The sequence below is a fragment of the Nycticebus coucang genome, chromosome 18, assembly GCF_027406575.1.
Source record: "Nycticebus coucang isolate mNycCou1 chromosome 18, mNycCou1.pri, whole genome shotgun sequence".
NCBI classification, from domain to species: domain Eukaryota; kingdom Metazoa; phylum Chordata; class Mammalia; order Primates; family Lorisidae; genus Nycticebus; species Nycticebus coucang.
In genome coordinates, this window is record NC_069797.1 from 43,055,398 (window position 1) to 43,081,052 (window position 25,655).

At 41.3% G+C, this 25,655-nt stretch overlaps 2 protein-coding genes across 3 annotated transcripts in view; one reads left to right on the forward strand and one right to left on the reverse strand.

The window, feature by feature from the left end:
- The window catches only part of GDPD1 (glycerophosphodiester phosphodiesterase domain containing 1), a 52,989-nt gene that overhangs the window by 7,310 nt on the left and 20,024 nt on the right, over window positions 1-25,655 (reverse strand). For both annotated transcript variants that reach the window (XM_053567799.1, XM_053567800.1), the window contains exons 2-6: window positions 24,301-24,343; window positions 18,003-18,138; window positions 13,367-13,412; window positions 5,788-5,906; window positions 5,049-5,138 (exon numbers count right to left, since the gene is read on the reverse strand). In XM_053567799.1, the coding sequence (XP_053423774.1) occupies window positions 5,049-5,138; window positions 5,788-5,906; window positions 13,367-13,412; window positions 18,003-18,138; window positions 24,301-24,343 (434 nt within the window). The remainder of the gene's footprint in view (window positions 1-5,048; window positions 5,139-5,787; window positions 5,907-13,366; window positions 13,413-18,002; window positions 18,139-24,300; window positions 24,344-25,655) is intronic.
- On the forward strand, window positions 6,211-6,817 carry LOC128569601 (60S ribosomal protein L17-like). Its single transcript, XM_053567801.1, has one exon. It carries the CDS (start codon window positions 6,240-6,242, stop codon window positions 6,792-6,794), a length of 555 nt encoding a protein of 184 aa, XP_053423776.1. The 5' UTR covers window positions 6,211-6,239; the 3' UTR covers window positions 6,795-6,817.

The window sequence follows — 25,655 nt, forward strand, 5'->3', positions numbered from 1 at the left end:
TCTTGTGCTTAAGCGATTCTCTTGCCTCAGCCTCCTAAGTAGCTGGGGACGACAGGTGCCCGCCACAATGTCTGGCTATTTTTTTGCTGCAGTTGTCATTGTTGTTTAGCTGGCCTGGGTTAGCCTCGAACCCGCCAGCCTCTGTGCATGTGGCTTGCGCACTGTGCTACAGACCCAAGCCAAGTTTGAGAATTTATTTTGTCCCTTGGTTTATATGATGCTTTGTAACATTTTTGGCTTATTTATATACAGGCGTTTCAGCTGTAACACAATATACTAGTCCCTGAAAAACCTTGAGTTCTGCAAATTCATACACTAAGAATAACAGAGTTTATGAGAAAAATAGGATTAGGGGCTGATTCTCAAAATTTATGCAACTTTGGAACCAGGGTACTAAAAACAGTAACTGGTACTTCTGGAGAGCTATCTAAGTCTGCCAGTGAGGGGTAAAAAGACAGTATACTCGCTGTACTCCAGATATATATATATATATATTTTTTTTTTCCAGAGAGTCTCACTTTGTCACCCTTGGTGGAGTGTCGTAGCATCATAGCGCACAGCAACCTCAGCCTCCCAAGTAGCTGGGACTACAGGTACCCGCCACAACATCTGATATTTTTTTTACAGATGGGGTCCCGCTCTGGCTCAGGCTGGTTGAACCTGTGAGCTCAGGCAATCCACCTGCCTTGGCCTCCCAGAGTGCTAGGATTATAGGTGTGAGCCACCTCGCCTGGTCTTAAATTAGAATTTTGTATGGGATACAGGCATTTGGAGACTGGGGGCATGGTAGAGAATGGAAACAAATATAAAAAGCACAAGGGAATTGTGTGCTGATGTATTTTTTACTATTCAGGAAATTCCAATGTATGAGCAAGTTTAAGAACTACTGCACTAGGGCTGGGTGCAGTGGCTCACGCCCGTAATCCCAGCACTCTGGGAGGCCGAGGTGGGTGGATTGCCTGAGCTCACAGGTTCCAGACCAGCCTGAGCCAGAGTGAGACCTCACTTTTAAAAACAGCCTGAGCCAGAGTGAGACCTCACTTTTAAAAACAGCCTGGCATTGGGCGGCGCCTGTGGCTCAGTGAGTAGGGCGCCGGCCCCATATGCCGAGGGTGGCGGGTTCAAACCCAGCCCTGGCCAAACTGCAACAAAAAAATAGCCAGGCGCTGTGGCGGGCGCCTGTGGTCCCAGCTACTCAGGAGGCTGAGACAAGAGAATCACGTAAGCCCAAGAGTTAAAGGTTGCTGTGAGCCGTGTGACGCCACGGCACTCTACCGAGGGCGGTACAGTGAGACTCTGTCTCTACAAAAAAAAAAAAAAAACAGCCTGGCATTGTGGTGGGCGCCTGTAGTCCCAGTTACTTGGGACGCTGAGGCAAGAGAATCGCTTGAGCCCAAGACTTTAAGGTTGCTGTGAGCTATGATGCCAGAGCACTCTACTGAGCGTGACAAAGTAATACTCTGTCTCAAAAAAACAAACAAACAAAAAAAAACCTACTGCACTAAGTATGAAGGAATATGAAGTCATTAAGTGAGAATAAGCACCACATTTTCCCATCACCAGTGTGTGCCATGGATTCCTTTTATTTTTATATTTTGAGTTTCTAGTATCTGAGAACTAAAAGACTAATATAAAATTCTTACAAATCATACATAGGGAACTGCAAAAAAAGTATCAATTATATAGCATGTTGGTAATATTCAAATTTCACTGAGACATTTTTACCATGATGCTGAACAGTTTTTGAAGCTTTTAAATTCTAAAATAACAGAAAGTCAGAGGCTTCTGGAAAAATACATCAATCAAGGGAAAAATGATGTGAAAGTGAGCTTTTTATTTTGAAGTAATTATAGACTCACAAAAAGTTGCAAAAATAGTATAGTCCTATGTACCTGTACCCAAGTTCCCCGAAAGGTGACCGCTGATGTAACTGTAGTACATTATCAAAACCAGGAACTGACATTAGTCAACCGACACACACTAGTTCATTACTATTAATCAGACTACAGACCTTACTCAATTTTCATCATGTTTTTAAATTGCATCCATTTGTATATGTGTGTATAGTTCTATGCAATTTTAACCAATGTACAGATTACCAAATGCAGATACAGAACTGTTTCTTTTTTTTTTTTTTTTTTTCTTTGTGGTTTTTGGCCGGGGCTGGGTTTGAACCCGCCACCTCTGGCATATGGGACCGGTGCCCTACTCCTTGAACCACAGGCGCCGCCCGATACAGAACTGTTTCATCACCACATAATTCCCTTGTGCTATCTTTTTATGTTTGTTTCCATTCTCTACCACACCCCCAGTCTCTATCCCCTGGTAACAACTAATCTGCTCTCCATGTCTAGAGTTTTGAGAATGTTATATAAATGGAATAATATAGTATGCAACAGTTTGAGGATGATTTTTTTCACTAAAAGAAAGGAAGGAAAGGAAAGGGCCTTTGAGGGCCATCCAGGTTGTTATACGTATTGATAGTTCATTACCTCTTATTGCTGAATAGTATTCCATTGTATGGCAGTACCAAAGTTTGTTCAGCCATTTATTTTTTTTTTTTAAGACAGAGTCTCACTGTACAGCCCTCAGGTAGAGTGCCGTGGCGTCACACAGCTCACAGCAACCTCTAACTCTTGGGCTTACGCGATTCTCTTGCCTCAGCCTCCCGAGCAGCTGGGACTACAGGCGCCCGCCACAACGCCCGGCTATTTTTTTTTTTTTTTTTTTGTTGCAGTTTGGCCGGGGCTGGGTTTGAACCCGCCACCCTCGGCATATGGGGCCGGCGCCCTACTCACTGAGCCACAGGCGCCGCCCAGCCATTTATTTATTGAAGGACATCTGGGTTATTTCCAGGATTTTGTTTTTATGAATAGAGTTGCTATAAACATTCACGATAGGTTTCTATATACATAAGTTTTCATTTTTCTGGGATAAATGCTCAAGATAAGATTACTAATTCTTACAGTAAGTGTATCTTTAGTTTTTCTGGGGGGGCGTGGCTGGGTTTGAACCCACCACCTCTGGCATATGGGGCCAGCACCCTACTCCTTTGAGCCACAGGCGCCGCCCTGTATCTTTAGTTTTATAAGAAACTACCACCTAATTACAGTGGAACTCTGTAAGTTGACCACCCAAGTAACGGTAACAAACTGGTCAATATACAGAGGTGGTCAACATAAGAAACTAGGCCAACTGTACATCAGTGTGGTCCATGTCCGGTCTATGAAAATTAGGTCAACTTAAGGAGGTGGGCATGAAGGAAGGTGGTCAACTATGGAGGTTCTACTGCATTTAAGAGCATGGCTTTACTATTTACACTTCCACCAGCAATCTAGAAGAGATTTAGTTTCTCGGCACCCTTTCCAACATTTGATATTATCATTATTTTTTATTTTAAAATTTTTGAAGAAGGTCATGAAACCTCAAGTACATTATCTCCCTTGTAATAATATCTGAAAATACCATCAGACAATTATTACTTATGGAAAAGTCTTAGTTCTAAGTTCTTAGTGATAAAGTCACCCAGCCCAGTATTGCTGTATTCTCTCCTTTTGTACATAAGCTACTTTAGAATTACACAAGACCCTACCACACATAAAATTTACTTGCCTTAATGACATCCTAAATTATATTTTGAATTTTTTTTTTTTTTTTTTGGTTTTTGGCCGGGGCTGGGTTTGAACCCGCCACCTCCGGCATATGGGACCGGTGCCCTACTCCTTGAGCCACAGGTGCCGCCCTGAATTTTTTTTTTTTTTTTTTTGAGACAGAGCCTCAAGCTGTCACCCTGGGTAGAGTGCCATGGCATCACAGCTCACAGCAACCTCCAACTCCTGGGCTTAAGCAATTCTCTTGCCTTAGCCTCCCAAGTAGCTGGGACTATAGGCGCCCGCCACAAGGCCCCGCTATTTTTTGGTTGCAGCTGTCATTGTTGTTTGGCAGGTCCAGGCTGGATTTGAACCTGCCAGCTCAGGTGTATGTGGCTGGCGCCTTAGCCGCTTGAGCCATAGGCGCCAAGCCTGTATTTTGAATTTTAATGGTGTTGACTTTGCATGTTTTTGCCTTCCCTACTAGGAAGGAAGGACTTCTCAAAGAGAAGAATTCCCATTTGAGAATTGCTACTTATATCCTAATTTTTTTTTTTTTTTGAGACAGAGTCTCACTCACCCTTGGTAGAGTGCCGTGGCGTCACAGCTCACAGCAACCTCAAACTCCTGGGCTTAAGTGATTCTCTTGCCTCTTGCCTCAGCCTCCCAAGTATCTGGGACTATAGGCACCCACCACAATACCCAGCTATTTCTTTGTTGCAATTGTCATTGTTGTTTAGCTGGCCCAGGCTGGGTTTGAACCTGCCAGCCTGGGTGTGTGTGGCCGGCACCCTGAGTTATGGACATTGCCTTCTTCTTTTTTTTTTGAGACAGAGCCTCAAGCTGTCGCCCTGGGTAGAGTGCCATGGCATCGCAGCTCACAGCAACCTCAAAGTCTTGGGCTTAAGCAATTCTCTTGCCTCAGTCTCCCAAGTAGCTGGGACTACAGCACCCCCCCCACAATATCTGGCTATTTTTTGTTGTAGCTGTCATTGTTGTTTGGCAAGCCCAGGCCAGGTTTGAACCTGCCAGTCCCAGTGCATGTGGCTGGCGCCCTAGTTGCTGAGCTACAGGCACTGAGCTATTTTTTTGAGACAGAATTTCACACTGTTGCCCAGGCTATAGTGCTGTTGTGTCAGCCTAGCACAGAACCTTAAACTCCTGTGTTCAAGTATTCTCCTGCCTCCTGAGTAGCTGAGACTAAAGGTGCCTGCTACAACTGCCCAGCTAATTTTTCTATATTTAGTAGAGATGGGGTCTTGCTATTGCTCAGGCTGTTTTCAAACTCCTGAGCTTGAGGGATCCTCCTGCCTTGACTTCCCAGAGTGCTAGATTACAGGTGTGAGCCACTGTGCCTAACCAAAAAAAAATTTTTAAATTATTATTGTATGAGCTTAAAATTTATAGATAGACAACAAGAACAAAGAGAGATAATTCTGTGCCATTTTTGAAGCTTACCTCTTTGTAGCACTTTTCTACAATTTCATAACTGGCATTACCCCATACTGTTATGTGTTCTCGTTTATACTGCTTCACCAACTCTGAAACCTGTATGTGAAAATTCAAAATTTTATGCATATTTGTAACTCCACTAATAACAATTAACTTAAAAAATGAACTATAGGGTGACGCCTGTGGCTCAAGGAGTAGGGCGCCGGTCCCATATGCCAGAGGTGACGGGTTCAAACCCAGCCCTGGCCAAAAACCACAAAAAAAAAAAAAAAAAAGAACTATAATTGACTATTTGCCAATGGATAGCATATAATTTGAGAAGAAAAAATATATAAATTCATACTACTTTATAAAATACAAAAATTACTTACATTTATTTAATAGAATACGATTATTTAGTAATTTGACATAAACCACAAATGAAACAAGCTAAACTACAAGGTAATTGTATAAACGCCAGAATGATTGGTTCATATGAGGTTACTATTATCCATGACTGAGATATGCCAACTCACTCTAAAAATAGGCTGTCCTCCAGTAACCTCTTCTACCAGGGCATTATTTAAAACAATATTAAGGGGGAAAAAAGAAAGAAAGAAAAAAAGAACAAGAAGAAAAACAAATAAAACACTGATCCTTAGAATATCACATTTCCTTGACCACTATCAATCTATGTAGTCATCTGCTCTACCCTCAGTTTGTGAAATCAGGTGGGACACACCCCGGGAGACCAGGCCTTGGGTACCTTCTTAATCAGCACATTGTTGTTGACTTTGATATCGATGTTAATGGGCGTGTTAGGAAAGGCCTCAAAAACTTCTTTCAGTAACGGAATTCGGTTATCTTTTCCTTCACATTGGCATGCTGAAAAAGCAAGATTTTTAAATGTATTTTTAAAAGAGTTGCTTTTTTGATGATTAGAAAGATTATCGTGTGGTATACATTAAAGGACTTTTACAAAGTAAGGAAAAGTATAAAGAAAAAATATCACATAAAATCCAACAACTTAGGGGTGGCACCTGTGGCTCAAGGAGTAGGGTGCCAGCCCCATATGCCGGAGATGGTGGGTTCAAACCCGGACCTGGCCAAAAACTGCAAAAAAAAAAGAAACCAATCCAACAACTTAGATATAATCATTAAGAACCTTCCCCTAAGGGGTGTGCTCTTCCCCTAAGCGGCCTGAGGTGATCTGTGAAAATGGTTCGCTATTCACTTGACCCAGAAAACCCCACAAAGTCATGCAAGTCAAGAGGCTCAAATCTTCGTGTTCACTTTAAGAACACACGTGAAACTGCCCAGGCCATCAAGGGTATGCATATTCGAAAAGCCACCAAGTATCTGAAGGATGTCACCTTAAAGAAACAATGTGTACCATTCCGACATTATAATGGTGGAGTTGGTAGGTGTGCCCAGGCCAAACAGTGGGGCTGGACACAGGGTCGGTGGCCCAAAAAGAGTGCTGAATTTTTGCTGCATATGCTTAAAAATGCAGAGAGTAATGCTGAACTTAAGGGTTTAGATGTAGATTCTCTGGTCATTGAGCATATCCAAGTGAACAAAGCACCCAAGATGCGTCGCCGCACTTACAGAGCTCATGGTTGCATTAACCCATACATGAGCTCCCCCTGCCACATTGAGATGATCCTTACTGAAAAGGAACAGATTGTTCCCAAACCAGAAGAAGAGGTAGCACAGAAGAAAAAGATATCCCAGAAGAAACTGAAGAAACAAAAACTTATGGCACAGGAATAGATGCAACATAAAATAAATGCAAATAACAGTAAAAAAAAAAAAGAACCTTTAGTGTACTTTCTCTACTCTTTCTTCCTATGTATAAATCAATACAGTAGTAATATAGTGTGCCTATAGATTTTAACCTGATCTTTTTACATACAAATATTTTTATGTTGGTACATTGTGTTTATAATTTTGATTTAAATTTGTATTAATTAAATTTTTTAATTGAGAGCTTTGCAAGCAGTTGTAAGAAACAATATAGACTCTACTCCCACTGCTTCCCTTGACTAACTTAAAAAAAAATTACAGGGAGTTCTGTGCATCCTTTGTTCATATTTCTCAGTAGTAGCCCCTTATAAAACCACTGTGCAATATCTCAACCATGATATTGACACTAAAACTATCTTATTCTATTATGAGCTTAAAATGTTTCAAAATACTCCCTTGAGTACCTATGCAATAATTTAATTATTTTAACTTAATCATCCCCCTACTAGTAGATACCAAGATTGTTTCTAAAGTGTTCTTGTATTAACACTGAATCTTTCAGAAATTAATAACAATCAGGCAAGGCAAGTAAATACTAATTTGGCAACGTGTTGAAGAATTATATTGATTCAGTTATTCAATAAAAAAATTAGAAGGGGATTTTAATCATTCTTTATATTTCCTAAGCATAATTTTCTTTACTCTTTCTCTAGTCCCTTTTTTTTCTGAGACAGTCTCACTCTGTCACCCTGGGTTGAGTGCCATGGGTCATCATAGCTCATAGCAACCTCAAACTCTAGACTCAAGTGATCTTCACACCTCAGCTTCCCAAGTAGCTGGGACTACAGGTGCCCACAACAAATGCCTGCCTAGTTTTTCTATTTTTAGTAGAGATGAGGATCTTACATTTGCTCAGACTGGTCTCAAACTCCTGAGCTCAAGTGATCAGATGCCCATCTCATCTTCCCAGAGTGCCAGTATCACAGGTGTGAGCCACCAACCCTGGCCTCTCTAGTCCCTTTGTGGGGAAGAAATCCTCATGACCCTGACAAGAGTACAGCCATTTTGGGAGACAGCTAGTGAGAAAAAGGAGGCCAAAAATAAAATGTCTTGACCACAGCAACTCCCTCCCCACACCTTGTAAATCCTCATGACCCCGACAAGATTATAGCCATCTTGGAAGAACAGATAGTGATAGGAAGTAAATCAGAGCCCAAAAGGCATGGTTACAGTAACCCCCTTCTCACACTCAGGGAATGTTTCAAGGCCAGTGTTCTGAGAAACGTAAGAAATCTCCTACCCTGGTCCTGGCTGACACTAGAGATAAAGCCCTGATGCAAGATTAACACTTTGGCAGAAGGGAGTGATTCTAAGATCAGTGGTCCCTGACACAGCATCATTCACTCTGCAGAAAAAAGATGACTTCCCTCCTGCATTCCAACTACACTAATAAAAGCCTCTTGACGTTGTGAAATGAGCTGACTCCTGGTTAGACTCCACTCCACACTTTCTCTCTTCTAATAAAGGCCTACTAATTCCTGGACTGGCCTCCTCTCCTTTTTATAGACCCTTTCCCTGCCTTCCCCTGACTCTATTCTGGTACCTCTCACCTTTTGACTCTAAATAATTTACTGGACATACTATGTAACTACTGGAAAAATTTCTCCTTCCATCTGAAACTTCGGTTCCACTAATCTGTGAATAACTAGCACAAAGTTCTATGATGCCATAGCACTCTACAGAGGGCAACAAAGTGAGACTCTGTCTCAATTAAAAAAAAAAAGTAAATTATAGCCATGCCAGAAAATTAAAGTATTTATAAAAAGTCATGCAAAAAGCAGCATGTGAATAAAAAAAAAAAAAAAGAAAAAGAAAGAAAGAAAAGAAATACTCTGTTACCGTCTTCCTTGTAATTCTGATGGGGCTCTGAGTCATTCCGATGGGACTGTCAATTATTCTACTTCCCTAATCCCAGAGTAAGCACATGATGAGTCTGAGACCTTTTAAAGCATAACAACATGCTCACAGTTCTGCTAAAATCCTTAGGTGAATGGATACTACACGTGCTGCCAAAAGTCTATGTAGAAAAGGTGTCCCTGAGAACAAAGCTAACGTAGACCAAGCAGAACCAAGAAATGGAAATGAAGAGAGATCAGTTATTGCCTTAGCAACTAGAACTAGTCATGGCTAAAGGCACTAACCATGGACTTTCTAATTATGAGAAGAAAGAAATTCATCATTTCTTTTTTGCTTGAGCTATCTTGAGATGCATGTCTAGCGCTTATAACTGAAAAAGTATAAACTTACCATAGGGTACATGATTCAAAAATTATAAATAAAAAAAAATTTGGGGGGCGGCGCCTGTGGCTCAGTCGGTAAGGCGCCGGCCCCATATACCGAGGGTGGCGGGTTCAAACCCGGCCCCGGCTGAACTGCAAACCAAAAAATAGCCGGGTGTTGTGGCGGGCGCCTGTAGTCCCAGCTACTGGGGAGGCTGAGGCAAGAGAATCGCTTCAGCCCAGGAGTTGGAGGTTGCTGTGAGCTGTGTGATGCCATGGCACTCTACCGAGGGCTATAAAGTGAGACTCTGTCTCTACAAAAAAAAATTTGAGACAGTCTTATTCTGTCGCCCTGGGTAGAGTTATGTAGTCACAGCTCACAGCAACTTTAAACTCTTAGGTTTAAGAACTCCTCTTGCCGGGCAGTGCCTGTGGCTCAAGGAGTAGGGCACCGGTCCCATATGCCGGAGGTGGCGGGTTCAAACCCAGCCCTGGCCAAAAACCACAAAAAAAAAAAAAAAGAAAAAAGAAAAAAAAGAAATCCTCAGGCCTCACCCTCCCGAGTAACTGGGACTACAGTGCATGGCAAAATGCCCAGCTAGTTTTAATACTTATATGTGTTATATTGCTGTTCCAAAGTTAGTTTTGTCTGTTTTAAAGTTTTCTAATTTGATTCTTGCATATGTCTTGTGTATTAAGGAAAAAATGTGCTAAAGTAATGTGAAGATATGTAAGTTAGATGGCTCATCCAGCAAGAATGATCTGTCCCAGTATTTTTCTGGTAGAGGAAAAACAATTAGGAAATGGTGGCCTAGGCAAAGGAAAGAGGAAAATAACAGGAAACAGGAAACATAGATAAGGAGTATGCTATAGGATGTGAAGGGTGATGGAACAGTGGCCCCTATACCATGCTAGAACTTTAAAATTGATAATTATCATCAAATTTAAATTATCCAAATTATATGTTTTCCATGAAACAAAGCTACTTTCACTTAAGCAGGAAGAAAATAACAAATTATCCGCTTAACACTTTTTATGTTCTTTACATTTCCTTTTTAATGTACCTATGACACATCAAAGAACCCTTTAACAGAGAACACTTAATTAGTTCTTCAGCAAAGTTGTGAACCACAAAGAGAGCAAGAGGCTTGAAATTTGTATTCCTCTGAATAGTCTTTCTCTCTGGCACTTAATGAAAAGTAAGAGTTTTAGTCAGGAGGATAGGACAGAAAAAAACAAACAACTTTCTGACTACCTGGAATTAAGTTTTCAAACTACTATTTATTAGTCTATTTTTTTGTTTTTTCCTGTAGAATACTCATTGTATTGCCCAGGCTGATCTTGAACTTCTGGTCTCCAGCAATCTTTCTGGTCTCAAGCAATCTTTCTTCCTGGGCCTCCCAAAAGTGCTAGGATTATAGGCATGAGCCACTGCTCTCAGCTGGCTATTTACTAGTCTGTTTCAAAAGCATTCAACTTCACATTTGAGGAATCAACTAAAGTTAATTATTGGCGTGGGGGGGCAGTAGCTCACACCTGTAATCCTAGAGCTCTGGGAGGCTGCTTGAGCTCAGGAGTTCAAGACCTGCCAGAGCAAGAGTAAGACCACCATCTCTACTAAAAAGTAGAACAATTAGCTAGGCATTGTGGTGGGCCTGCAGACTTGGGAGACTGAGGCAAGAGAATCACATGAACTCAGGAGTTGGAAGTTGCTGTGAGCTAATTCTGAGCCATGGCACTAGTTCTGAGCCCAGACAAAAGAGTGAGATTTTGTCTCAAATATATATATATACACACACACAAAGTTAATTATGGTATGTGTTTAATGCAATATGAAATGAAAGCTTACTCTTTCCTGGTTGCAGTTCAGCCGGGGCCGGGTTTGAACCCGCCACCCTCGGTATATGGGGCCGGCGCCCTACCGACTGAGCCACAGGCGCCGCCCTGAAAGCTTATTCTTTACAGTTGTCTGAAACTTAAGAGTACTTGGCATTGCTATTAATATAGCATTTGAGGAGACTGTTCAGATGGAGAAGCAATATGGTATAGCTGAATACTGGCCTGGTAAAGAAGAGATGTAGTTTCAAGTTCTAGCATTTTATCTAGGCACAGTGGCTCATGCCTATAATCCTAGCACTCTGGAGGCTGAGGTGGGTGGATTGCTTGAACTCACGAGTTGGAGCCAGCCTAAACAAGAGCAACACCCCATCTCTAAAAAAATAGAAAAACTGAGGCAAGAGGATCCTTGAGCCCAAGAGTTGGAGCTTGCTGTGAACTATGATGACACCATAGCACTCTACCCAGGGTGACAGCTTGAGGCTCTATCTCAAAAAAAAAAAAAAAAGTTCTAGCATTTTCATTTATTTGTATACACTTGATGAAGTTAATTTGCATTAGGCAGTCTCAAAGGTCTCTTCACATTCAAAAGTTTTATGACTTTATGAGACCAATATAAAACTAGAAAAAAGGTGAAACATTTTTTTCCTCAAAGGATCTTTTGATCTTTGTGGGGCTTTAGAATTGCTCAAAAAAGGAAAAATACAAAAAAGTTCACTTCTAAAATTTTCTTAACCTTCACAAATGCAAAATTGACTCAAATGCTATAATAGTTTGGCAAATATAATCCTATAAATTGCAAAATGAAAAAATATTTCTTCAAATGAACACAGCTTAATGATACTAACATGGAAAGCAAAGTCAAACATACATGAGATTTAAATATCCCTTATAGATAGCCAGTTTTTAAATTTTTCTGATTTTTATTTAGCTTTCCAAAATTTCCCTATAAATGAGAAATTACACTGGTCAATTTTAAATCTAGTTCATGGAAGTTGCAGTTCTTTTTGAAAATTAATATGGATAGATCCTTGACATTTATCCAAAATTTCAACTAAATGCAAACCATACCTAAGTCCATGACATAGCATCTTATAGTTCTATTGGATTATATATTTGAATCATTCAAAACATGAGGCTGACTTGTGATGAGGGAGTCTCTATTTGCTCAGCACCTGTGTCTCAAAGTGGTATATATTCCACTCTAACATGCAGTGACTAATAAATTAGGTCAAGGGACATTTTTCTTGTGAGAAATGTTCCCTTAAAAGAAAGAAAATTGCTAAGTGGACTAGAAAATTGTTTATTTGAGTGACAGAAGTCTCTTCAATCATCTAAAATATGGAGCAGCTAAATGACAGAATCAAATGTTATAGAAGCAGAAAGTATCTGAAAGGGGCTCCTCTTTTCTACTTACTGTAGAAAGTACTAGAAAATTTATTCATTTTGAGACAGAGTCTCCCTCTGTTGCCTAGGCTAGAGTGCTATGGTGACAGCCTAGCTCAAAGCAACCTGAAATTCTTGGGCTCAAACAATCCTCTTGCCTTAGCCTCCCAAGGCACAAGTGCCTGCCACAACACCCAGCTACCCTATTTTTGGTAGAAATGGGCTCTCACTCTTGCTCAGGATGCTCTTGAACTCCTAAGTTCAAGGGATCCTCCTGCCTCAGCCTCCCAGAGTGCTAGGATTATGGGCATGAGGCACTACACCAAGCCCTGCTTAGTGTTGTTGTTGTTTTTTTTTTTTTTTTGAGACTCATGGTGTCACTCGTGCTGGAGTGCAGGGGTGTCATCAGAGCTTAGTGCAACCTCAAAGTCCTGGCCTCAAGTGATCCTGTTGCCTCAGCCTCCTTAGTAGCTGGGACTACAGGCCCATGCCACCACACCTGGCTAATTTTTCTATTTTTTATAGAGACAAGGTCTTACTCTTGCTCAGGCTGGTCTTGAAATCCTGACCTCAAGCAATCCAACTGCCTCATCCTCCCAAAGTGCTAGGATTATAGCTATGAGTCACCATACCTGGTCTGTTATTATTATTTTTTTTTTTTGCAGTTTTTGGCCAGGGCTGGGTTTGAACCCGCCACCTCTGGCATATGGGGCCGGCGCCCTACTCCTTTGAGCCACAGGAGCCGCCCACCTGGTCTGTTATTTATTCTTTGTTATATTTTTGATGGATGACTACTATAAGGTATAGCAGTATTCTAGAATTTGAAGGTATAGACGTACAATGTACTCCAATAATATCAGTGCTTTTGTAATTGCAATTCCGGTTTAAATTAAGGGCATATGAATTTAAATAGAATCAACCAGTTAAATCTTTCAGCCTAATCACCTCCGACTTGGATGATGACTATCAAGGTTTCAGATTTGTAGGCACAAGAGAACAAGCTTAGAGGCCAGCACTTTTAGTAAGAACTTACCCTTACAAGATAACACACATGTGCTTCTCAGGATAAATGTTTAAGGCACAAATGAAAAATATTACCTCTTTGAAATGTGACATCCAGTTTGCCAAGGTAAGGTGGAAGTTCCTTTAAAAGATATTATTGGAAAAAAGTTAGCTTTCAAAAAATAAGAAATATTTTATTGCCTTATATTAAGACATAAAGTGAAAGAGGGACTTTACCTAACAAATGCAATCAGTGTAACCTGGCTTATTGTACACTCAATGAATCCCCAACAATAAAAAAAAAAAAAAAGACATAAAGTGAAGATTTGCTTCTTCAAAATAAAAGAGCAAAATACCACATATGTTTTGTTTTTCACTAGGGCATCCTTTAGCAGAACATTCCCAACAGCAAACTAACCATTTGCTTACTTACTTCTACCACCTACAAGGAAAAAAATCTTTCCTATTTAATTTAGACCTTTTCTTTTTTTTTTTTTTGGCCAGGGCTGGGTTTGAACCCGCCACCTCTGGCATATGGGACCGGCGCCCTACTCCTTGAGCCACAGGCGCCGCCCAAATTTAGACCTTTTCTAAATAATACATAAAAAATTAGCACTCTGGGAGGCTGAGGTGTGTGGATCACCTGAGCCCAGGAGTTTAAGACCAGCCTGAGCAAGAGTGAGACCCTCGTCTCTTAAAATAGCTGGGCAGTAGCAGGTGCCTGTAGTCCCAGCTCCTCAGAAGGCTGAAGCAAGAGGATCTATTGAGCCCAAGAGTTTGAGGTTGTTGTGAGCTATGATGCCACAGTACTCTACTAAGGGCAAGACAATAACACTCTGTCTCACAAATAAAATAAATTAAAATAAAATATGCAGTAGAAAATGTCTAGAATGGATAATTCAATTAAAAAGAAAAATATTTAAACTCACTAATAATCAAAGAAGCTTATTAAAATTTAATCCAGCAAATTAACAAAGTTTTGGTATAATTATAATGTCCAATAATGGTAGATATTCTTTTACCCAGCAATTTCCCTTCTAGAAGGACAATTGGAGAAATAATATTTAATATAAAGAAAACTTTATCTTTATGTAAATAAATATAAATATTTATATATATGTATTTTTTTTTTTTTTGTAGAGACAGAGTCTCACTGTAGCGCCCTCGGTAGAGTGCCGTGGCCTCACACGGCTCACGGCAACCTCTAACTCCTGGGCTTACACGATTCTCTTGCCTCAGCCTCCCGAGCAGCTGGGACTACAGGCGCCCGCCACAACGCCCAGCTATTTTTTTTGGTTGCAGTTTGGCCGGGGCTGGGTTTGAACCCGCCACCCTCGGCATATGGGGCCAGCGCCCTACTCACTGAGCCCACAGGCGCTGCCCATATATATGTATATTTTTGAGATAGTCTCACTGTTCACCCTGGGTAGAGTGCCATGGCATCATCATAGCTCACAGCAACCTCAAACTCTTGGATTTAAGTGATCCTCTTGCCTCAGTTTTTCTATTTTTAGTAGAGAGAGGGTCTTCTCTTGCTCAGGCTGGTCTCGAACTCATGAACTCAAGCATTCCACCCACCTTGGCATCCCAGAGTGCTAGGATTACAGGTGTGAGCCATCGTGCCCAGTCCTATATGTATATCCTTATAAACATCTTCCTTTTTTTTTTTTTTTTTTGATGACACAGTGTCTTACTCTGTTGCCAAGCTGGAGTACACTGGCGTGATCACAGTTAACTGCAACCTTGAATTCCTGGGCTCACGTAATCCTCCTACCTCAGCCTACTGAGTAGCTGGGACTACAGGTACCAGCCATCACACTTGGCTAATTTTTAAATTTTGGGGGGGAGACAGACAGAGTTTCACTTTGTTGCCCTTGGTAGAGTGCCATGGCATCCTAGCTCACAACAACCTCAAACACTTGGGCTCAAACGATTCTTTCACCTCAGCCTCCAGAGTAGCTGGGACTACAGGCACCTGCCACAACATCTGGCTATTATTAGAGACGGGTTTTGCTCTTGCTCAGACTGGTCTCGAACCTGGGAGCTCAGGCAATCCACCTGCCTCAGCCTACCAGAGTGTTAGGATTACAGGCATGAGCCACTGCGCCTGACCAATTTTTTAAATTTTTTTTGTAGAGACAGGTTCTCACTATGTTGCCTAGACTAGTCTTGAACTCTTGACCTCAAGCAACCTCCTGCCTTGGCATCCCAAAGTGCTGGAATTACAAGTATAAGCCACCATACCTGGCCTATAAATATGTCTTTACTTATATCTTTATAAATAACTTTATATAATCATCTTTATATATGTATCTGAAGATACAGAAAGTTTTATCTTTACTCATAAAGATGTTCAGTGTGGTATTATCTATAATGGTGAAAACTTAGAACTAATCCAATATTCAACAACAGAGGAATGGTTAAAAATAACTATATATCCACTCAGAAAAAAACAAACAAACTATATTTCCAGTCATTTAAAATGTTCACAAAATATAACCATGGAATCTAAAAGACTAAATACTGTGTGATTTCAACTATATGACATTCTGGAAAAGGCAAAACTAAGGAGATAGTAAAAAGAGCTGCGGCTGCCAAGGGATGAGGAAAAGGAGGCTTTAAATAAGCAGAGCACATAAGATTTTTAGGACAGTGAAACCATTTTGTATGATAGTATAATAGTGGCTATGTGTCATTATAAATTTGCCTAAACTCAAAGAATCTATAACAACAAGAATGAATCTTTTTTTTTTTTTTTTGTAGAGACAAAGAGTCTCACTGTACCGCCCTGGGGTAGAGTGCCGTGGCGTCACACGGCTCACAGCAACCTCTAACTCTTGGGCTTACGTGATTCTCTTGCCTCAGCCTCCCCAGCAGCTGGGACTACAAGCGCCCGCCACAACGCCCGGCTATTTTTTTGTTGCAGTTTGGCCGGGGCTGGGTTTGAACCCGCCATCCTCGGCATATGGGGCCAGTGCCCTACTCACTGAGCCACAGGCACCGCCCACAAGAATGAATCTTAATATAAACTATGGACTATGGGCAATAATAATGCATCAATGTATGTTCATTACGGTAAAAAATGTACCACTTCTACGGAAGTTATCAAAAGAGAAGAGGAGGGTGGCCCCTGTGGCTCAAGGAGTAGGGTGCCAGTCTCATATGCCAGAGGTGGCGGGTTCAAACCCAGCCCCGGCCAAAAAAAAAAAAGGAAAAGAGAAGAGGAAAAAAGTACTTCTCTGGTGCAGATGTTTATAGTGTGGAGTCATCATAGCTTATAGCAACCTCAAACTCAAGAAATCCTCTCACCTTAGCCTCCGAAGTAGCTGGGACTACAAGTGCCTGGCTAATTTTTCTATTTTTATTTATTTATTTATTTATTTATTTTGAGACGGAGTCTCACTTTGTTGCTCTTGGTAGAATGCCATGGTGTTACAGCTCACAGCAACCTCCAACTTGGGCTCAAGCAATTCTCTTGCCTCAGCCTCCCAAGTAGCTGGGACTACAGGTATCCGCCATAAAAGCCCAGCTATTTTTAGAGACGGGGTCTTGCTCTTGCTCAGGCTGGTCTTGAACCTGTGAGCTCAGGCAATCTACCCACCTTGGCATCCCAGAATGCTGGGATTGTAGGCATAAGCCACTGAGCCCATTGACTAATTTTTCTATTTTTAGAAGAGTCGGTCTCACTCCTCCTCAGTCTGGTCTCAAACTTCCAAGCTCAACCAATCCACCGACATTAAGCCTCCCAAAGAGGATTACAGGTGTAAGCCATGGCACCAAGTCAAAATAAGTTTTGTTTAGGTGGTGAAATTAGGCATTATTTTTCCTTCCATTTGTCAGTATTTGCTATAAAGACCATGTAAACTATTATGATTAGGTTTTTTAAATTTTATTTTATTTTTATTTTATTTATTTATTTATTTTTGAGATAAAGTCTCACTTTGTTGCCCTTGGTAGAGTGCTGTGGTGTCACAGCTCACAGCAACCTCAAACTCTTGGGCTTAAGTGATCCTCTTTGCCTTAGCTTCCCAAGTAGCTGGGACTACAGCCGCCCACCACAATGCCCGGCTATTTTAAGAGATGGGATCTCGCTCTTGCTCAGTTTGGTCTCAAACTCATGAGCTCCAGAAATCCACCTGCCTCAGACTCCCAGAGTTCTAGGATTACAGGTGTGAGCCACCACACTCAGCCAATTTTATTTTCTAGAGAAAGGGTCTTGCTACATTGCTCAGGTTGGCCTTGAACTGCTGGCCTCATGGGGACCTCTCCCCTTATCCTCCTGAGTAGCTGGGACTACAGGTGTGTGCCACTGTACCCAGCCACGATCAAATTTTTAAATAGTGCTTTCCTATACCTGAAGACTAAAACAAATAAATGTCTTTAATCTGAACAAAATAAAGTATACATAGAATACTTCGAACAAGTTTAACTCTAGTAGTTTTACATCTGAGGACTTTTTGTTTTTCTTTTTTTGGCCTTCATTTCTCATGGAAGGACTTTGGTAATTTTATTAAAGTATTCATAAAAGTAAGTCTCCATAGATGCACTGGTATATAACATAGATCCTCATTGGAAGTCAGAATAGTTTTTCATATTTCCTTTGACATTCATTATTGAACCACTATCATTAAAAACAGTTACTTATTTAAGCAATACCTGGCATTCATGGTTTTAAAAATCTTACAGGTCCTAATATCTATTAGACATTAGTTTATCATGCATATTTACTTACACAGTACTTGAGATCAGAGATATTTACATTGACCCCAGTTGATCTCTTTAGATTCTCATCATGAGACACTACAACTTGTTCATCTTTTGTGATGTGGCAGTCCAATTCTAGCATATCAGTTCCAATTGTAACTGCACTGAAGAAATAAAGAGAAGAAGGACATTCTGAAATTTAAGTAAACATTTAACTTAAGTGCATCAGATGTAATAATTTAGAGTTACAAATCCAAAAACATCCTATAATACTAAAATATCTCAATACCATCACTTATTTTGACTTATTCATGTGAAAATATTCTAAGTGAACCAAGAATAAGAGAATCGTGTTTCCTTTACTTAACCTACTTCTAAGGATCTGCCACCATCAGCATCCCATTCTAAAAACATGGCCACTTACTGCCATGGTAATGAGGCTGCTGTGCTACCCAACATATCATACTACAATACTTCACACAGGCCCACCTGCTCCCCCACTTCTTATGTAACACCTCATCCTCCTGCCATAATGTCCCGATGACTACCAGTTAGACAAAAATAAACAAATAAAATGATCCTGGTTCTGGCGGCGCCTGTGGCTCAGTCGGTGAGGCGCCAGCCCCATATACGGAGGGTGATGGGTTCAAACCCGGCCCCAGCCAAACTGCAACCAAAAAATAGCCGGGCGTTGTGGCGGGCGCCTGTAGTCCCAGCTACTTGGGAGGCTGAGGCAAGAGAATCACTTAAGCCCAGGAGTTGGAGGTTGCTGTGAGCTGTGTGAGGCCATGGCAGTCTACCGAGGGCCATAAAGTGAGACCCTGTCTCTACAAAAAAAAAATGATCCTGGTTCTTTGACCTAAATGATTAAGTCCTTAACATTAGGTGTCCTCTTCTAAAATATATTCACCTTTAAAAGGGAACATTTGTTTGCCAATTGTGTGCTTATTAAAGCCAAAGACACATGAAATTAAAGTCCAGAAATAAATAGGAAAAAAAAAAAAAAGCAGTCTTTAGAGTCACAGAATTATTTCTCTGGATTTTAAAATTTCTTTAAATATTACTCATGGCCAGATGTGGTAACTCACGCCTATAATCCTAGAACTCTGGGAGGCCAACGTGGGAGGATTGCCTGTACTCAGGAGTTCAAGACCAGCCTGAGCAGGGGAGCAAGACTCCATTTATACTAAAAATAGAAAAATTAGCCAGGGTGGTGGTAGACACCTGTAGTCCCAGCTACTCAGGAAGCTGAGGCAGGAGGACTACTGGAGCCCAGGAATTTGGGAATGCTGTAAGATATGATATCATAGCACTCTACCCAAGGGGACCCAGTGAGACTCAATCTCAAAAAAAAAAGAAATTGTTGGTATTGTTCTTATACTCTTATTTTTAATTGAAAATGTAGAAACTCAGCCAGGTCCGGTGGCTCATGCCTGTAATCCTAACACTCTGGGAGGCTGAGGCAGGTGAATTGCCTGAGCTCACAGGTTCAAGACCAGCTTGAGCCAGAGTGACCCCATCTCCAAAAATAGCCAGGTGTTGGCGGTGCCTGTGGCTCAGTGAGCAGGGCGCCAGCCCCATATACCGAGGATGGCGGGTTCAAAGCCAGCCCCGGCCAAACTGCAACAAAAAAATAGACAGGCATTGTGGCGGGCGCCTGTAGTCCCAGCTACTCGGGAGGCTGAGGCAAGAGAATCGCCTAAGCCCAGGAGTTGGAGGTTGCTATGAGCTGTGTGATGCCACGGCACTCTACAGAGGGCAATAAAGTGAAACTCTGTCTCTACAAAAAAAAAGAAAAAAAATAGCCAGGTGTTGTGGTGGGCACCTGTAGTCCCAGCTACTCGGGAGGCTGAGGCAAGAGAATTGCTTGAGCCCAAGAGTTTGAGGTTTCTGTCAGCTATGACACCATGGCACTCTACTGAGGGCAACAAAGTGAGACTCTGTCTCAAAAAAAAAAAAAAAAAAAATTGGCTCAGTGCCCATAGCTCAGTGGTCAGGGAGCAGCCATATACACCAGGGCTGGCATTTTCAAACCTGGCCCAGGCCTGCTAAACAACAATGACAACTATTACAAAAAAATAGCCAGGCGTTGTGGTAGGTACCTATAGTCCCAGTTACTTGGGAGGCTCAGGCAAGAGCATCGTTTAGGAGTTTGAGGTTGCTATGAGCTGTGATAGCAAAACACTCTACTGAGAGTGACATGGTAAGACTCTGGCTCAAAAAAACAACTCTCTTTTATCATGAGAATCAAGTCACTGATTAATTACTTTGACTGTCTGCCAATTTATATTTCCAGCTATTGCTAATAAAATTTGTTTCTTTCTCCTTAATACCATAGGGATCACATTGTCCCATGGGTATTTATAAGGGCATCCTGGTGTAATAACCTAGTTTATTAGCCCTTAAGAACCATACTTTAGGGCGGCGCCTGTGGCTCAGTGAATAGGGCACCGGCCCCATATGCCGAGGGTGGCAGGTTCAAACCCAGCCCCGGCCAAACTGCAACAAAAAAATAGCTGGGCGTTGTGGCGGGCGCCTGTAGTCCCAGCTGCTCGGGAGGCTGAGGCAGGAGAATCGTGTAAGCCCAAGAGTTAGAGGTTGCTGTGAGCCATGTGACGCCATGGCACTCTACCGGAGGGCGGTACAGTGAGACTCTGTCTCTACAAAAAAAAAAAAAAAAAAGAACCATACTTTACATACCCAAGGGCTTAGTGACTCTGTGTGCGGATATGTAATATAATTCCTTAGTTTTGGGTTCTATGCTTACTATGGAGGGAGTTCTGTTTGCTTCATCTGTCTTTTGCTAGTATCTGTTTAATTCCTGAATGCCTCATTCCATTCATTCAGTGAGCAACTAGTGATAGCCTACTCATGTCAGAGCCTGCGCGCTAGGGATTAAGGGGTCAATAAGTAAAGATTCCTGCTCCTAAGGAAATAATAGAAGAGCCATATTCATAACCTAAGGGACATGGTATTCATGAAAGCATTTTTTTTTTTTTTTGCAGTTTTTGGCTGGGGCTGGGTTTGAACCTGCCACCTCCAGGCTATGGGGCCAGCGCCCTACCCCTTTGAGCCACAGGTGCCGCCCGATGAAAGCATTTTGTATTTAATTATTGATTGATTGATAGTCACACTCTGTTACCCCAGGCTAGAGTGCCATGGCGTCATAGCTCACAGCAACCTCAAACTCTTAGATTCAAGTGATCCTCTTGCTTCAGTCTCCTGAGTAGCTGGGACTATAGTCACCACCACAATGCCCAGCTAATTCTTCTATTTTTAGTAGAAATGGGGTCTTGCTCTTGCTCAAGCTAGTCTCGAACTCCTGAGCTCAAGCAATCCACCTGACTCAGCCTCCCAGAGTGCCAGCATTACAGGTGTGAGCCACCTTGCCCAGTCCTGTGGCAGCATTTTATAAATCACATTAAAGAACATTTCATAAGTTGTTAAATGCAATAATTTTTTCTTTTTTTTTCTTTTTGAGACAGAGTTTCACTATGTTGCCCTCAGGAAGAGTGTCATGGCGTCACAGCTCACAGCAACCTCAAACTCTTGGGCTCAAGCAATTCTCTTGCCTCAGCCTCCTAAGTAGCTAGGACTACAGGTGCCCACCCCAACATCCAGCTACATTTCTCATTTTTTTTTTTTTTTTTGTAGAGACAGAGTCTCACTGTACCTCCCTCGGGTAGAGTGCCGTGGCGTCACACAGCTCACAGCAACCTCTAACTCTTGGGCTTACACAATTCTCTTGCCTCAGCCTCCCGAGCAGCTGGGACTACAGGCACCCACCACAACGCCCGGCTATTTTTTTGTTGCAGTTTGGCCGGGGCTGGGTTTGAACCCGCCACCCTCGGCATATGGGGCCAGCGCCCTACTCACTGAGCCACAGGCACCACCCTACATTTCTCATTTTTAAAATACATTCTTCCTCTCTTCAAATGATACTCTTCTGGCCTTGGTATCTTTTGATTTCCTGGTTGATCTTTTTTTTTTGCAGTTTTTTGGCCAGGGCTGAGTTTGAACCCACCACCTTCGGCATATGGGGTTGGTGCCCCTACCCCTTTGAGCCACAGGCACTGCCCTTCCTGGTTGATCTTAATCAGGTTTCCCATACTGACATTTACAATTTCTCTAATATCTTCTCATCTTCACCTCTAGGTCATAATTTATATACTTTGTGAAATGTATATCTAAGTATGTGCCTAAATACAATCTTTACGTACATATTTAATATGTACATAAAAACAAAGTAGTTATTTTACTTTTTTTGAGACAGTCTCCAGCTGTTGTCCCAGGTAGAGTACCATGGCATCATAGCTCACAGCAATTTCCAACTCTTCGGCACAGGCAATCCTCTAGCCTTAGTTTTTCTATTTTTAGTAAAGATGGCGGTCTTGCTTTTGCTTAGGCTGGTCACGAACTTGTGGGCTCAAGCAATCCACCTGCCTCAGCCTCCCAGAGTGCTAGGATTATAGGTGTGAGCAACCATGCCCAGTCCTCAGTCTAAGTTTTAATTGGTCATTATATTTTTTACTATCTCTCCTTCAACTACGCATCCTATCAAGTATATACCATACTGAAGCACAATATTTATGTTAGCTGCTTATATGCTGTAATCTTAGCACTCTGGGAGGCTGAGGTAGGAGGATTGTTTGAGATCATGAGTTCAAGACCAGCCTGAGCAAAAGCAAGATCCCATCCCTATTATAAGCAGAAAAATTAACCCTCCACTCTGGTCGTCTCCAAAAAAATAAAACAGGGCGGCGCCTGTGGCTCAGTCGGTAAGGCGCCGGCCCCATATACCGAGGGTGGCGGGTTCAAACCTGGCCCCGGCCAAACTGCAACCAAAAAATAGCCGGGCGTTGTGGCAGGCGCTTGTAGTCCCAGCTACTTGGGAGGCTGAGGCAAGAGAATCGCTTAAGCCCAGGAGTTGGAAGTTGCTGTGAGCTGTGTGAGGCCACGGCACTCTACCAAGGGCCATAAAGTGAGACTCTGTCTCTACAATAAATAAATAAATAAATAAATAAATAAATAAAACAAAACAAAACTAACAAAATACGGCCAGGCACAGTGGCTCATGCCTGTAATCCCTCCCAGCACTCTAGGAGGCCAAGGCGGGTAGACTGCCTGAGCTCACAGGTTCGAGACCAGCCTGACCAAGAGCAAGACCTCATCTCTAAAAATAGCTGAGCAGTGTGATGAGTGCCTGTAGTCCCAGCTACTTGGGAGGCTGAGGCAAGAGAATTGCTTGAGCCCAAGAGTCTAAGGTTGCTGTGAGCTGATACCATGGCACTCTACCAAGGGCAACAGTAAGACTCTGTCTCAAAAAAAATATTTTTTCTTATTAAATATGGATAGATAATACCTTTCATTGGGTTTAACTTTTCACATTCCTTGCTTTATTTTTGAGAGCAAAGAAAATAGTGTTCTTGTCCCTTACCATAAACTGATGATAATCACAGACAAAGAACAAGGTTTTATTAAGTTTTCATTCCTGTGTTTCCTCCTGTTAAACTGTGAGGTGCTCTAAAAGACATCTATACGAAGGGCCAGGCAAGGTGGTTCATGCCTGTAATCCTAGCACTCTGGGAGACTGAAGCTGGTAGATTGCTTGAGGTCTCAAGTTCAAGATCAGCCTAAGCAAGAGTGAGAACCTATCTCTAAAAATAGTTGAGCACTTTGGTGGGCACCTGTAGTCCCAGCTACTTGGATGGCTGAGGCAAGAGGATCATTTATACCCAAGAGTTTAAGATTGCTGTGAGCTATCACGCCACAACACTCTCCCAACGGCAAAAAAGTGAGACCCTGTTCCCCTCCCCCAAAAAAGACATCTATGTGAAATATGAATAATTTATAATTTATAATAGGATTTTTAAAAATTTTACCTTATTTTAAAAAATAAGATCAATGTTTATGAGGCTTCCAAGATAGAAATCAGATTGCTGGTTCAGGTCTGTGCAAAAATTAATGCATACAAAGACACATAATTCTATTCATAAATAGCAGCCAATGTAACAGTTGTTTCATTTTCTCTTTCTCTCCAAAACTAATTAGCATTATACACAGTGCATTCCTTGTTATAAATGTCTTCTTTCAGCTTTGGAACTATAAAATCTTTTGATTACCCGAAACTCTGATCTAGTTTTTTAGTAATTCAGAAACCAAACACTCTTAGCAACACTTCAGACTAACTAAATTTAAAAGTACATTTAATAAAATAGAAACAACTATCACAAATAGATGCTATGTGTATACTATCTGCACTGTGTGAATTATAATCACTTGAAAGATAAACTATAAAAAAAAGGAATATCTTTTTACACACTTACTGCTGAAAGGCTGCCATTGTATTCTCCAAATTTTCTCCAGCACCTGTGAAAACGTTAAATTTAAATTTTATTTACTTAGGTATTTTGGAAATTTTGCTTTTCCAGGAATTAAGGTACATCTAATGAATCCCGATATTTGTTTTATAGATATTACAAGTGTTTCAAAGAGTGTATAGGTATAGGTTGAGCATCCCTTATCTGAAATGCTGGGTACCAAAGTGTTATGGAGTTCAGATTTTTTCAGATTTTGGAATATTTGCATCTATAGAGAGTCACCTAGGAGATGGGACCCATGTCTAAACATGAAACTCATTAATGTTTAATATATACTTTATACACATAGCCTAAAGGTAATTTTTATACAATTTAAATAATTTTACACATGAAATCAAGTTTGCATATATTGAACTATCAAAATCAAAGGTGTCAGCTCTGCTCCTGTAGCTCAGTGAGTAGGATGCCAGACACATGCACCAAGGCTGGTGGGTTTAAGCCCGGCCCAGGCCTGCTAAACAACAATGAAAATTGCAACAAAAAACTAGCGAGGCATTGTGGCAGGCACCTATAGTCCCAACTACTTGGGAGGCTAAGGCAAGAGAATCACTTAAGCCCAAGAGTTTCAGGTTGCTGTAGCTGGGATGCCATGGCACTCTACCGAGGACAACATAGTGAGACTCTGTCTCAAAAAAAAAAAAAAAAAAAAAAATGATGTCACTATCTCAGCCACTCAAGGGGACAAGATGATTGTTTGGCATCACCATCATATCTGACTCTGAATTTATATGCTACCAATAAGCAATCATTTTCTTACACTTATTCACCCATAAGTACTTAACAATAAAAAATATGACATACCATTAATACAATGAAAACATAATGAATGTATTCTGGGTAACTAGGCAGCACAGTAGCGTCAATGAAATACCTGTACCGGCTAAAACAATAGCAAAAACAAACAACAAGGTTTTTTGTTTTGCTTTGTTTTGTTTTAGGTGAAAGGAAATATCAGAAGCCATTGAGGAACCAGAAAGTGGGTCTCCTACGGATGAGGAGGCATTCTGTGGGTGGCTTTTTAAAATGTTTCCTCCAGAGTCATGTACCTCATTTATAGTACTTTTTGTCTTAAATTAGAGGGCTCTGATTTTACAAACGGACATGATTTCCTGTTATGAATGCATGCTGCTCTAGTCCTTCAATAAGCTTATCACACATTTTCATCATGTTGTCTCCAGGCACTCTTTCTGCTATGTTAACAATGGCATCTTCATTGTCATTATCATCATGATCACCTACTTGATTCAAAACCATTTTGGCTATTTCACCATCAGTCAATGAATAAACAACCTGAGCCTGAT